This window comes from Anomaloglossus baeobatrachus, chromosome 1 (assembly GCF_048569485.1).
Source record: "Anomaloglossus baeobatrachus isolate aAnoBae1 chromosome 1, aAnoBae1.hap1, whole genome shotgun sequence".
NCBI lineage: Eukaryota > Metazoa > Chordata > Amphibia > Anura > Aromobatidae > Anomaloglossus > Anomaloglossus baeobatrachus.
In genome coordinates, this window is record NC_134353.1 from 781,010,790 (window position 1) to 781,026,720 (window position 15,931).

The window sequence follows — 15,931 nt, forward strand, 5'->3', positions numbered from 1 at the left end:
TCTTCTACACTCCATACATTTCCTTTTTCCAGTCTACTGTTATATTTGTGTAGCTGGTTATGTGTATTCACATCACCGCATTGACTTTTATTATTCTGATAATTTAGAATTATAATTAGACATAAGAAACACAAAATACAATCTTGCAAATAAGAAACTGGACAAAATAGAAACAAGAATCATCACATTTTCCAGTAGAGAACATTCTGAGCTCTGCCCGTCCTGCTGCCCACATGAAACATGGCTTCACATCTATAGTCATGTGACTGAGAAATCGTCCCACTGCGCAAGCGTGCTGCGGTTGGTTGCCAGATCTCGCTTTCCCTCAAGTTCACCCGCCGGACTCCCTGATTGGTCAGCTCCCGGTTGCCAGGCGGAAGTAGTTGGTCGTCAGGAGGAGGATCTCGCTGTGTTTGTATGTTGGGAGAAGCGGCAAAGAGACACCCAGCGGCGGGTGACGGTCTCATTCCCTGGCAGTGACCGCTGGACGGCGGCCTGTGTGTCCGCCCTGCCCCGCACAGTCATGGGTTACAAGACGGATCAGCTGCTCATCGTTGTGTCCATCCTAGAAGGTAAAGAGAGTTGTCTGCAGGAGTTACCCAGTGTGAGGCTGTGTGCAGGTGTAATGTGCACTCAGTGCGGCACCACAAGTCCCAGCATGCCACTGCGGACTCCTGCTGTAAGCTACGTGTGATGGACACATTGGCAGTGCGCTGCACAGCAGTGTTTGTGGGCGCTGGACCAAGCCATGTATCTGTCCTACTGTCATCTGTGTCTGATCGTAATGCTGATGTATCGTGTCCGATCTGCTAATAATGTCATCTGTGTCTGATCGTACAACAGATGCCGATGTATCCTGCCCGATCTGCTAATATTGTCATCTGTGTCTGATCGGACAGAAGATGCCGATGTATCATGTCCGATCTACTGATGATGTCACCCGTGTCTGATACCCATGCCTTCTGTACCATGTATGTGCCCAGCTGATGTCACCCACGTCTGATTGTACAGAAGATGCCTGATGGTCCATGTACCTGTCCTGTGATGATGATGTCCTCTGACTGACCATACAGATGATACAAAAAATGATGCAACAGCCCGCTATAACAAAGGAGGGGGTGGTTGCTGCTATTAAACATGCACACAGATGAGGTTTATAATTTAGAAATCATATAAAATTATAATTTTATTTAATTTTTTATTGCACCTCTATAGTGAATACATGGCCGACAAGACCCGTCCTTTTTATTTTTTTTTACAAAGGAGAACCCGACTCTGGCCAGTGAGGAGGACGTTTGAATGAATCCTCTTGCCTGATTCTCTTTAATGTACTGTGACATGACTAGGGTCTCAGCCTGAGACAAAGGTAGATACAATCGTGGGGAGAGAGGACCTGGGAAGGAGGTTGATAGTGCAGTTGTACAGTCTATGTGGCGGCAGAGTCTCAGCCTCTATCTTGTTGAAGATGTCTGCATAGGCCTAGCTATTGGGTGGCAACTCTGGAAGGTAAAAAGGTTTCACAAGCATATGAGCCAGTTGCATAGAAACTAGACAACTTTCATTAATGCGTAGAGTAGAGGAAAGGGTTAACCCGCGCTGCCGTGTGGATAGAAGAAATCACTCAGGAGAAGTAATCTTTGTGATTTTTATTATTCAACGTGTTTCAGAGTCTATACAGCTCCTTCTTCAGGAATCAAAATCACTAGTCCAAAACCGGTTCATGCTTCCGAAGCCACAGACCAGTAACTGTGGATGCAACATTCCCGGTAACGCGTGAAAGGCGATTTTCTCCATATGAAGCATTCCCACATGAAGGACCGTTTCCTCAGTGCCGAACTGGATGACCTTGGGCAGTGGCTTTCTGTCCACCATCAGGGCAGAAATGGGAGCTTGAAGCTGACCTCTTCTCTCAGTTCATATCTCTGGATTGTTCTTGGAACCGAAGGTTGATGAGGATTACCAGCGATAATAGGTCATCCAGAGAAGATGTCACATCTCAACCCGCCAGCTTGTCCTTAATTTTTCCAAACAATCCATCCTAGAATTCACAGACCTGTGCTGCGTTATTCCAGCCCAGTTTGGAGGACAGGGTACGGAAACTGGATGGCATATTGGCCTACAGAGAGGCTCCCTCAGTGCAGTCTGAGCAGCAAGGATGCGGCCAAAGAACCTCGACCCGGCATGTTCTGGATGATAGGATCACTTCTCTCACACAGTGGGTTGATCCAAGCCAGGGCTTCACCACTCAGGTGTGGCATTGTAAAGGCCACCTTGGTCCGATCCAAGGAGAACAAATGTGACAACATCTCGAAGTGCAAGGAGAACTGGTTTATGAAGTCTCTGCTTAATTGGTGATCACCGTCAAACCGTGGAGGGGACATCAGACTATGGCTATGTGCGCACTAGGCGTTTTTTTCACGCTGCGTTTTTATGTGCGTTTTTGTCTAAAAAACGCACCCGCGGCTAAAAAAACGCGGCAAAAACGCATGCGTTTTTGCCGCGATTTGGTGCGTTTTTTGCTGCGTTTTTGCTCACTGCGTTTTTAATCAGTGCACAATGCCATTAAAGATTGTTGATGAAAAAAAAAAAAAAAAAAAGGTCTGATGTCATTTCCTTCTTCAAAATGTTCATTGTATGCAGGAGAGCAGACAGCTGCAGAACTAGTGTATGCAGGAGAGCAGACAGCAGCTGCAGAACTACAAGTCTCAGCATCCTCCATTCACTAGTGTATGCAGGAGAGCAGACAGCAGCTGCAGAACTACAAGTCTCAGCATCCTCCATTCACTAGTGTATGGAGGAGAGCAGACAGCAGCTGCAGAACTACAAGTCTCAGCATCCTCCATTCACTAGTGTATGGAGGAGAGCAGACAGCAGCTGCAGAACTACAAGTCTCAGCATCCTCCATTCACTAGTGTATGCAGGAGAGCAGACAGCAGCTGCAGAACTACAAGGCTCAGCATCCTCCATCCAGGACTGTATGCAGTTTTTTGCCCAAAAAGAAAAAAAAAATGACATGGGCTTCGCCATATTTTTGTATGCTAGCCAGGTACAGGCTGCCCCCAACCCCCAGCTGCCTATTTGTACCCGGCTGGGAACCAAAAATATAGAGAAGCCCTTTTTTTTTTAATTATTTCATGAAATAATTAAAAAAAAAAAAATGACGTGGGCTTCGCCTAATTTTTGAGTCCAGCCGGGTACAACTAGGCAGCTGGGGATTGGAATCCACAGTGAAGGGTGCCCATGCTTTCTGGGCACCCCCACTGCGAATTGCAGTCCGCAGCCACCCCAGAAAATGGCGCTTTCATAGAAGCGCCATCTTCTGGCGCTGTATCCAACTCTTCTAGCTGCCCTGGTGACGGGTGGCTAGCTAGGTAATAATGGAGTTAGGGCTAGCTGTATATTATCAGCTAGCCCTAAGCCCGAAATTCATGGTGTCACGCCAATATTAGACATGGCGACCATGAATTTCTAGTAATGAAAAAAAAAAAACACAACACAGAGAAAAATATTTTTATTAGAAATAAAACACAACACAATTAGTGACTCCATCTTTATTGAAATAAACCCCCCTCCGCAGTAATCCTGGGTCAGGGTCCCGCGCCGTCCAATCCGGATCCAATATCATCTGATCGGTTTGCTGGAAGGCATACCGATCAGATGATCTGTCAGGTTCAAGGATGTGAATCCCATCACACATCAGCTGATTGTATAAAAGCCGGTTATACAATCAGCTGATGCATCAGTAGAAAAAAAAAAAAAAATACATACTCACTTATGTGCTGTGGTGATTACCGGCAGCTCCTGGAGCGATCGATTGGACAGGAGTCTGATCCTATACGATCGCTGCCGGAGCTGCCGGTAATCAGCTGATGAAGTCTCCTGACGGCAGGATCAGCTGATAGCCGGCCGGGCGCGAAAAAGCCGGCGAGACTACGATCAGCTGATGCGTCAGGTGACTGCATCAGGTGATCAGCGCCAGGTCCTGCAAGCAAGGTCCTGCCCCGGGGAGACTGCACAGAGCCAGAGCGGCGGGACCGGGAGGAGCTGGGAGCGGGCATTGCACCGGACCCTGCAGACAGGTGAGTATATGACATTTTTTTATTTTTCTACTGTTCACTTTTGTTTTCGCCGCTGCCTCCACCTCCCGCCCAGACATGGCGCCGCACGGAGCTGACATGCACAGGACGGGAGGTGGAAGCAGCGGTGACGGTACCGGGAGGATTCATACTTCTGTGTTTACCAACAGAAGGAATCCTCTTCCTGTACACGTCACTGTAGTGCCCACCCCTTGCGTGTATAGCTGCGTTTTTAGTCATAGAAACGCGGCTATATGCGTTATTCATTGCGTTTTTAACATCTCATTGAATTCAATGAGTGAAAAACGCAGTGGAAAACGCAGAAATAATTGACATGCTGCGTTTTTGTGGTCACCACAAAAACGCAGCTAAAAAAAAACGCTGTGTGAGGACAGCACTTCTGAAAACCCATTGACATTGCTGGGGAAGCAATGTCACTGCGTTTTCAGCACAAAAACGCGGTAAAAAACGCCGCTAAAAACGCGGCAAAAACGCCTAGTGCGCACATAGCCAAAGGCTGGAACTTGGAGCCGGATTTGTTGTTGCAGTAGGAAGCGCAGCCAGAATCGAGTTCAACAGAGACTTGGCTTGAAAGAGGGGGTCCAGTGACTGAAGATGAGTCAGCATCCGATCCTGTTGTTCATGTTGCCGTACCTTTTCTTGCTGCAGACTAGTGAGTTGATTGGGGCCAACGGGATCCATGGCGTGTGCAAACTGTTATGCTAGCAAGGCGAGCACAGGGTTACTTGGTCCATTGGACCGAAGGTACAGATCACTGGCCTGGAGGAGCAAACTGGACTGGCCACCGAGTCTTCATTAAAGCCACGGGTGGTTGCGATAGGCACCCACGCTGGTAGGCAGCCACAGGGGATCAACGGTACCTCGGCAGCTGGCGCCATGGATACAATACAGTCTCTGGTTGTAGAAACAGCAGCAGCTGGTGACATGGATTCAGCTGGGATGGATGGATGGATGCAGTAGCAGCAGCCGATGTGGATACTTATAGCAGCAGATATTGTGGTAGGCGCCCAGCGTGAATAGTTGCAGCAGACTTGTGATGCATTGCAACACAGATACAAATCAACAACAGCATACAGCACAATGACTACAGCAGCAGCACAATAGACCTGAGAACTAGCAACGTATGGAACTATATGCCGAGGCACTTCCCTTAAGCGGAAGGTGCTTTAAATACTCTCAGCCGAGCGGAGAAGCACTGGACCGTTTAAGAAAAGGAGTGTGGCGTGTGCAGGCAATGGGAGATAGCAGCATGAACAGGGGCAGAGCAGCCACCACTGGGCAGCTAAGAAGGTGAGGGAGCAGGCATCTGTGCCGGAGATAACAGTATTGGCATTACAAAGGGAAATATGTCAGCAGGTTTTTGCTAACTCATGATGTAGGCAAAGAGATTCTGAATCCAAGGAAGTATCACTTAGATTACTGGCTGCAGCCTCTCTCGCACAATCTGAATTTTTAGCTTTAGTCATGTAGCTGAGCTGGGAGGGCTGTTCCTCCCACACCAGGCTCACAATAGAGATTGTACATTGACACCTCTCTGTCAATCAAAGGAGGGGGCGTGACGCACTGCCCTGCATGTGCCATATAGACCTAGGAATGATAATCACTAAGTGATAAAACTTTTAGTTTAGGTTAAGTAAACAACAGCATGGAGTCTGATGAGAGGCATAGTTGATTTATTTTTTTGACCCCCCCCTCTAATAATTCTGGCTTTAGCTTTCATAGCAAAAGCCTTCTGTCACATTCCTTTTAAAGGGAACCTGTCACCAGGTTTTTCCCTTTTTATAACCTGCGGTCACCACCAGTGAGCCCTTTTATACAGCACTCTAGAATACTATATATAAGAGCCCAGGCCGCTCTTTATAACATAAAAAATACCTTTTTATTATACTCCCCTAGGGGGCGGTTGGGCTCAAAGGGCGTTGCTGGTCTCTGTCCGGCGCCTCCTCTAACTTGTGCAGTTGCCATCCTCCTTCCCAGCACCATGTGGATGACACATCCTACGTCATCCACACAGAGGCCTCGATGGCGCTCGTGCACTTTGATGTGCCATGCTGAGTGCAGAGCAAAGTACTGTAATGTGCAGGCACGAGAAAAGTCAAACACCGTTCATACATGCACACTACAGTACTTCGATATGGCCTCAGTATGGCGGATCAAAGTGCACGTACAGGAGCGTGATGGCAGTCTCAGTGTGGATGACATAGCATGCGGCTTCCACATGGGGCTAGGAAGGAGGACGCCGATAGGCGGAAGAGGAGGCGTTGGGCTCGAGAGCAGCGACGTCCATCGGACCTGACCACCCGCAGGTGAGTATAATAAAGGTCTATTTTATGTTATACACAGCGGCCTGGGCTCTTGTATAGAGCATTCAGTGCTGGGTGCAGTTTGAGGGAGAATCCTGGTGACTGGTTCTGTTTTTAAGATTGGTATATCACACAAAATCCCACTAAAATACATTTTAAATTTGTGGGTGTACTGTCAAAAAAAATGTGAAAAACGACATGGGGTATGATTACTTTTTCAAGGCACGATCTATTGTGTATGGTTTAGCTAACTTTTGGTTAAAATATTGTGTTAAAGAACAAACCACCCGTCTTTTTGTATATGAGGTAAAGGCAGTGCCATACAGGCAGTAAGATGCTGATTGCAGGCATAGCCGTTATAGAGAGCGGATGCTTGGTTGCAGAAATAGCTTTAATCAAATTTGCAGAAATGCTCTGCACTTTGATTGACATGTGCAGCAGTGCGGGCCTGTGTGGGTCGGGTCCTCAGCGTTTATTCCTCCTCTGGAGCACGCGCTGATGCCTCCCAATTTTTACCACAGTGTCTTCAACAAAATGGTGCCGGAGATCGCAGCACGCACACGCGCAGAGTTTGTGCGCCAACAACAGCAATATTCAAACAAAGGAAAGGGGGCAAGCCAGGAGGATGCCAGAGGAGGAATATACACAGGACCCAACCTACAAAGGTCCCCACCACTGCACATGTCAAAGTGCTTTTCTGCAACTTTGATTAAAGGGAACCTGTCAGGTCCAATATGCACCCAGTACCACGAGCAGTTCTGGGTGCATATTGCTAATCCCTGCCTAACTGTCCCTGTATACACTAGCATAGATAAAGAGATCTTTAGAAAAAGTATTTCTAAAGATCTTTTATCGTATGCCAATGAGCGCAGGGACTAGTCCCCTGGGCGTTATTTCCCCGGCCAGTCGCCTCCATTAGCATTTTATTATGTCCCTGTGGGTGTGCTAATGAATGTGCAGCATCACAGGATGATCTCACTCACCTCTTCGCTGCCATCGCGTCCGACGCTGGATTTTGGCTCAGTGCGCATGACCCCAGAGTTTGGGTCATGCGCACTATGAAGCCGGGTTTACGCGTCCTGGCTTCAAACTGAAGTAGTGCGCATGTCCCAATCTTCGGGTCATGCGCACTGAGCCGAAATCCATTGTCAAGCGCGATGGCGGCGGAGAGGTGAGTGAGATCATCCTGTGACGATATGTATTCTTTAGCATGTTAGCATACCCACAGGGCTGTACTGTGCTAACATGCTAATGGGGCCTACTAGCCAGTGGAAGTAATGCCCAGGGTACTAGTCCCTGTGCTCATTAGCATACGGTAAAAAATATTTAGAAATACTTTTTCTAGAGATCTCTTTATATATTCTAGTGTATACAGGGACGGGTAGGCAGGAATTAGTAATATACACCCAGAACTGCTCGTGGTCCTGGCTGCATATTGCACCTGACAGGTTCCCTTTAAGACATTTCACCAACCAAGCATCGGATCTTTCTATAACAGCTATGCCTGCAATCAGCATCTTACTGTCTCTGTGGCACTGCCCTTACCTCATAATACAAAATCCTGCTGATTGATTCTCTTGAATATTTTTCATTCTTACCACAGAAGACATATCTATTTGATGTACAACATCCTCGACACAAAAACATTCCCACAATTTGGGCAGGAGGCAAATCCCTTTCGGACGGGATGGTTTATTGTTACAGCGGTACCGGATTCATTCTCCTGAGGAATAATTGTCATCTGAGAAGCCTTCTGAGACGTCACAGCATCTGTTAAAACGGAAAAATGAATTGTATAGATTTCTGCTGTTTTCTGCAGTATGTGCCGCTCATTGTGACAATATCACCGTGCTTCTTTGTAAGAGGGAGCAATGTTGGTAATTGCATATTATAACTAAACTACTAAAAATTAAAAAAAGGCTAAAAGCAAATGCAGTTCTTTCTGATAGCCGTGCTATGCTAATGCATGTACTAAACATATAAAAAATGTAAATGCGATAATGTTACTAGGGTAATAAGTAACTATGGAAACTGAGGAAAATTAAAGCGACCCTCCATGCGAGAATTGTAAAGTGATTAAACATTATTCACCTAGTGTCACCTTACCTGTGGTCTTCCACAAGCTTCCTACCTCTTGTGCTCAGAGCAGGGGCCCTCTCCTCCTGCTTCCAAGATTGCCGGCACGGTGGGATTGGGAGCAGGGTGGTCAGTCTATATCTGGCCTCTTCACTCCCTGTCTTGCAGCATATGGGAAGCATGGGTTAGACTTCCCAGTGTACGCCGCCAGAGGCGATGGAGGCCCCCTGATGCCGCCAGAGGCGATGGAGGCCCCCTGATGCCGCCAGAGGCGATGGAGGCCCCCTGATGCCGCCAGAGGCGATGGAGGCCCCCTGATGCCGCCAGAGGCGATGGACGCCATTTTGGAAGCAGGAGGAAATGAACATCGATGTTCATCAGAGTAGGCAAATAGAGGGCACCAGGTAGTAGGGTGATTATACATGAGAAATGTATACTCCATGGTGAAGTGTCACTTTAAAGGAATTATCTCAGGATTTGCATCGTTGGTGGCCTAGCACCAGGAGACACCAATGTCCAGTGTAACGTGGTCTGATTGCTTTTCCCTAGAATAAAGTGGCAGTGGCCCTAGATAAGTTCCACTTCATCTTCTGTGGGCTCTGTTAGGACCTTTTTCAGGTCATGGCAAAATTAGATACTAATCACAATACTGAAGAAAGCTAAGTGAACCTGGAAATGCAAATGTCAGGACAGGATAACCAGCTCACCCCTCTGCTGAGGGCACGGGTCCAGGCTCCGTGGTAGTTGTAATCTAAGTGTGATCCAAAGATGGCAGATGAGCCATCACTTCCATAAAAGCAGATTTTATTAAGTGTTAAACCATGTCCAAAATGACACAGGAAATACGTCCCATAGAAGACACTGTTTTGGTTGACGCGTTTTGGAGTGATACTTCTTAGACATAACCTCTGCCATCTTTGGATTGCTCTCGTTCATCTCTGGACTTCAATAAAGTGTCATGGTGCTTTTCTAGGGCTGCTGCCACTTTAATGCTCCTCAGGTGTCAGATTGTACAGAACATGATATCCCAAAGACCAGTAACAAATGTCTGTTCTTAGACAACACTTGCACATATGTACTATTTGCCCTGCTTGTCCCCCTGTATGGTCTACTGTGGGGTTCTGCTCCCACTATTGCAGCCCCAGCGCGCCCTGTGCTTTTCATTATTATGGAAGGATGGCCTGTAATGTGGCCTCTTCGGCAGGGGAATGTTGTGGCAGACATGGCTTTTTTCTGGACGTGACAGCTGATCGCCAGGGGTCACAGAAGCCATATCCCCGCGATTATCTAGGTACATACAAGACGGGGCTGTCGTCACAAGAAAGTACATACAATTTCTCCCCATGCATGTGATAAGTGTTAGAGACATGAAAAATACCGATGACAAAGCTGTAAAAATAAGGATTGAAGAAGAGTGAGTCAGATCAGTCATTAAAATCATTGTTTTTATAAAATATACTAAATATTTGATAGAAAAATAATAAAATTTGAGTCCTCAGTGGTTGATGCCATTAAAAGGTGTGAACCACTGAGGACTCTCATATGTTATTATTCATTGATTTACTGGCTACATTGATCTTTTCCTGTACATTTTTGACACATTTTTGTTAGAAGATTCATGAAGATAAATAAGAAAAGCAATGTAAGATAATGTGGAGGGACTGTGGTACATTGATCTTGTGTTTATTAGATATTAATATTGACCTTTTTTTGTACAGAAGTGTCACTGACCTTACCTTTCTCTCCGTAGGGCGTCATTTTCCAAAGCGTTCTCGGCATATGCTGGTGGTGGAGGCCAAGTTTGATGGGGAACAGTTATCCACGGACCCCGTACCCCACTTAGATCAGCCACAGTTTGCTACAGAGCTAGCCTGGGAGCTTGACAAGAAGGCGCTTCACCAGCACAGGTAATGATCTATCTGCCGCCTTCAATGTCATGTGTGAGAGCGAGAATTGTGTTTACGGCAGACATTCACCACCACGTTTTGAATCTCTTGACAACCTGTGCTGAGATAGTGAAAAACCAAGGGAAAAATGAACGTATACCCTGCTGTAATTGAATAAAAGCACAGTGCATATAAACATAGGAGCAAAGGAGTTTGAATCCAGCACTGCTAAAATAAACATTAAAACATTACCATTACCATAACATTAAAAACACAATAGTGAAAAAGATTATGGCATCTCCAAATTAAAATGTGGCTAAATGACGCGTTTCGAACAACTATGTTCAAAACGCGTCATTTAGCCACGTTTTAATTTGGAGATGCCATAATCTTTTTCACTAGTGTGTTTTTAACGTAATGGAATAAAGCAAGAAGTTTATTTTAGCAGTACTGGATTCAAACTTTTTTCCCTGTGCTTCTACATGGATATCGGCCACAGGATCTGTGCACTGTTTCTACACACTCCCGTTGGCTACTGTGAAGAGACGTCTATGTGGTGAGCTAATATTTATCCTTTTTCCTTTGCAGATAAACATAGGGTACTTAGTAAACACTGTTTTTGATCATAAAAAGCATTAAGCCATCCCACCAATGACAAGGTGTACCCGGTTGGGACAGTACCTACACTCTCTAATATTAAAACCTTACCATGGGTCAAAAATAGGCCTCAATGTGGGCACACTTAGCCAAATTACAGGCAGTAGACGTCTGGCGGATCCTATACCCGAGAGAGAGGGATTATACTTTTCTATTCGTCCCTCCAAAATACATTTAGTAGAATTTAATAACTTTTTTATTTCGCATCATCTTCTGGGTTGGCGACCTGCTGCTTCAGTTGGCACTATGACCTGGTCCGATCATGCACCCATCTTTATCTCCTTCTAACCACCGGGTGGAGGTGCCAAACAATGGAGTTGGCGTCTCAACCCCAATTTATTGCAAGATGAGACTACGGTTGAGGCAGTAAAAAAAACGATTGAGTAATTTCCTCGTGTTCACGATAAAGATGAGACCCCACGGCCTATTCAGTGGGAAGCTATGAAATGTGTCATTAGTGGCGTTTAAATAAGGGAAGGGTCACAACTAAAAAAAAAAAGAGCGGCTCACATCACTGAGTTGATAGCTCAAATTCAGGGTCTACAGAGGAAACACAAACAGAACACAACAGATGTAACTATGATCGAACTGAATAAGATTTGAGAAGATTTGAAGAAATTGGTGGATCAGCGTTATCTTTCACATAGGGAAAAGATGCGTAGCTTATTTTATGAATTTGCGGACAAATGTGGAGGTCCATTAGCAAGACACATACAGTATATCAAAGAGCTCCCAACACATATATTCCAAAGATTTGTAACGCTAAGGGGGAGGATGTCCATGAATCTAATAGGATTGCCCACATTTTTAAAGACTACTATGAGTCTTTATATAATATAGAGGACAATACGCAGATATGTCCCAGTCACGGAAACGGGCAAAAATTGATCAATACATTGAGCAAACGGCACTCCCCACTCTGTCGAGTACTATTAGTAAGGATCTAGACCGATATATTACAGCGGAAGAAGTAGTGGAGGTAATTAAATTAACCCCACCCAATAAATGTCCGGGCCCTGACGGCTTTACGGCGAAATTCTATAAACTACTATTGCCACTTTTATCGCCTTTCTTGTCAAAGTGTTTAATGATGTCTCACTCTCGAAGCCGTTCCCTAATCAAACACTGGAAGCGCATATCTCTCTCATTCCGAAACCGAGGAAAGACCCAAATCTTTGCTCAGATTATAGACCCATTTCGCTCTTTAACCTCGATGTTAAATTGTTTTCTAAAATAATAGCCACTCACCTACCATACTTTAATTCATAATGACCAAGTGGGATTTATCCCAGCACGGGAAGCCCGAGACAATACTATAAAGACACTATTACTTATGTCTCATGCCAAGTCAAGCCATATCCCATCCTGTATTTTACCAATCGATGCCGAAAAGACATTTGACAGAGTAGACTGGTCATTTCTTCATAGTGCCCTAAAACAGATAAACATCGGTCCTAATTTACTTAATAAAATGATGGCCCTATACCATAATCCGTCAGCTAGGGTCAGTTGTAACTGGATACACTCGGGCTCCATCAGAATCACTAATAGCACAAGGCAGGGATGCCCATTATCACCACTATTGTATGCCATTGTAATGGAACACCTAGCAGTTGCGCTGAGGAGCAACCCACACATCCATGGCATCTCAATAGGCTAAAATGAACATAAATTGTCCCTATATGCAGATGATCTTTTGTTATATGTCACAAATCCAAGGGTGTCTCTGCTGGTGATCATGAGGGAGTTCGACGGGTATGGCTTTGTGAGTAAATTTAAGGTCAATCTTACTAAGTCAGAAATACTAAATGTTAATCTACTGACAACAGAACAACAGGCCCCTTTTCCAGAAAACAGAAAAACAAAACCTTTTTCCATTTAATTGGTGCTTTTCCTCCATGCAATATTTGGGAGTAAGACTGACACCAGACCCCTCACAACTATTTCGACTCAATTATAAACCTTTACTCACTCGTATAATGACAGACCTTCAGAAATACAGGGGTGTGAAACTGATGGTTTGGCAAAATTAATGTTATTAAAATGGACATCCTTCCCAAGCTACTCCACCTTTTCCAGGCTGTGCCGATAGCGTTACCAAATAGTTTTTTTTTTAAGCAACTTAATACGGCATGTTCTAAATTGGTGTGGGGCAATCCAAAATTAAGACTTGCACGGAAGCTTCTCTGCAAACCTAAAAGTTGAGGAGGGGCAGGTTTACCAGACTTCAGGAATTATCACAGAGCAGCTGTCCTTGTCAGAATTATAGATTGGTTCCATGGGGCGGATGTAAAGCAGTGGGTCTTTCTTGAGCATTATATTTCATTAGTCAAATAATCTTCACTCCCTTGGGTCTCCAAAAAGTCCCGTCAACAGCTCACACTACCTGCTTCACTGACACGAGATCTCTCGGGTGTCCCATGACACCAATATTTGACAATCCTGACTTCCCACCGGGAGTGGGGGTGGAGAGATTTTTAATGTGGACAATTAGTCATAAAACCAGACTTATGTTGTCTACCTTCCAGTCGATCCCTTCTTAAGCCTGAGACGATCCCTCCCGGAGCAGCATATACCCTGGTTTATGTATTTACAGCTCCGATCCTTTCTACATGCCCTCCGGCCGTCTCAGGTGCCTTGTTCGGAACTAATGCATTTTGATTCTCTGCTGCTTCAGGAAACGCCTCCCCGGCACTCAATCTCTCAGGTCTACTCAATCCTTACCCAGCAAAATGATGGGACTAAGCCATGGTTTGAAAGAGTATGGGAAAAGGAGCTAGGCTAGGAATGGTATTTACCACTGACCAATTGGAAAAAGCTTGTTTTTTTTGTACACAGAAGCTCCTCTTGACCTGTAAAGGCCAGGAACAAAATTATAAACTTATTACCAGATGGTACAGATGTCCAATGTACTTACACAAAATATACCCCTCAGTATCAGACTCCTGCTGGAGATGTGGTTCAGCCTCTGGCAACATGCTACATACAGTGCCTACAAGTAGTATTCAACCCCCTGCAGATTTAGCAGGTTTACACATTCGGAATTAACTTGACATTGTGACATTTGGACTATAGATCAGCCTGGAAGTGTGAAATGCACTGCAGCAAAAAAGAATAGTTTTTTTTTTTTTTTTTAAATTGTGGAAACTTTATTCAGAGGGTCATTTATTATTCAACCCCTCAAACCACAAGAGTTCTGTTTGGTTCCCCTAAAGTATTAAGAAGTATTTCAGGCACAAAGAACAATGAGCTTCACATGTTTGGATTAATTATCTCTTTTTCCAGCCTTTTCTGACTAATTAAGACCCTCCCCAAACTTGTGAACAGCACTCATACTTGGTCAACATGGGAAAGACAAAGGAGCATTCCAAGGCCATCAGAGACAAGATCGTGGAGGGTCACAAGGCTGGCAAGGGGTACAAAACCCTTTCCAAGGAGTTGGGCCTACCTGTCTCCACTGTTGGGAGCATCATCCGGAAGTGGAAGGCTTATGGAACTACTGTTAGCCTTCTACGGCCTGGACAGCCTTTGAAAGTTTCCACCCGTGCCGAGGCCAGGCTTGTCCGAAGAGTCAAGGCTAACCCAAGGACAACAAGGAAGGAGCTCCGGGAAGATCTCATGGCAGTGGGGACATTGGTTTCAGTCAATACCATAAGTAACGTACTCCACCGCAATGGTCTCCGTTCCAGACGAGCCCGTAAGGTACCTTTTACTTTCAAAGCGTCATGTCAAGGCTCGTCTACAGTTTGCTCATGATCACTTGGAGGACTCTGAGACAGACTGGTTCAAGGTTCTCTGGTCTGATGAGACCAAGATCGAAATCTTTGGTGCCAACCACACACGTGACGTTTGGAGACTGGATGGCACTGCATACGACCCCAAGAATACCATCCCTACAGTCAAGCATGGTGGTGGCAGCATCATGCTGTGGGGCTGTTTCTCAGCCAAGGGGCCTGGCCATCTGGTCCGCATCCATGGGAAGATGGATAGCACGGCCTACCTGGAGATTTTGGCCAAGAACCTCCGCTCCTCCATCAAGGATCTTAAGATGGGTCGTCATTTCATCTTCCAACAAGACAACGACCCAAAGCACACAGCCAAGAAAACCAAGGCCTGGTTCAAGAGGGAAAAAATCAAGGTGTTGCAGTGGCCTAGTCAGTCTCCTGACCTTAACCCAATTGAAAACTTGTGGAAGGAGCTCAAGATTAAAGTCCACATGAGACACCCAAAGAACCTAGATAACTTGGAGAAGATCTCCATGGAGGAGTGGGCCAAGATAACTCCAGAGACCTGTGCCGGCCTGATCAGGTCTTATAAAAGACGATTATTAGCTATAATTGCAAACAAGGGTTATTCCACAAAATATTAAACCTAGGGGTTTGACCCACACTTTTATGTTGAAAATTTATTAAAATTTAACTGAGCAACATAACTTGTTGGTTTGTAAGATTTATGCATCTGTTAATAAATCTTGCTCTTGTTTGAAGTTTGCAGGCTCTAACTTATTTGCATCTTATCAAACCTGCTAAATCTGCAGGGGGTTGAATACTACTTGTAGGCACTGTATATGGTGGGATTGCCCAGCTATTCAGCAACTGGAATAAAATCTTTGACGTTCATTCACATGTCTCTGGTGAGATGGTACCTAGAACCCCACAAATTGGCCTGCTGTCCATAATTCCAGGGTCTATTAGTTAAACAAGGTCTTTTGAAACATTGCGTGACCACTGCACACTCAATAATTCCTAGAAGGTGGCCGTCATCCAATGCCTCTGCCTTAGGGTATGTTCACACATCAGGTTTTTGCTGTGCGGCACAATCCGGCGCTTTTCTGAAAAACCGGATGCGGCAACAGCTGTCGCCGCATCTGGTTTTTCCCCCATAGACTTGCATTAGCGCCGGATTGTGCCGC

The 15,931-nt window shown here is 45.4% G+C and overlaps 1 protein-coding gene across 1 annotated transcript in view; it reads left to right on the forward strand.

The window, feature by feature from the left end:
* Positions 1–378: 378 nt before the first annotated feature.
* Positions 379–15,931, forward strand: part of CEP120 (centrosomal protein 120) — a 167,634-nt gene continuing 152,081 nt past the window's right edge. Inside the window, exons 1-2 of the mRNA XM_075324926.1 lie at positions 379–572; positions 10,227–10,383. Of these exons, the coding sequence (XP_075181041.1) occupies positions 524–572; positions 10,227–10,383 (206 nt within the window). The 5' untranslated portion in view covers positions 379–523. The remainder of the gene's footprint in view (positions 573–10,226; positions 10,384–15,931) is intronic.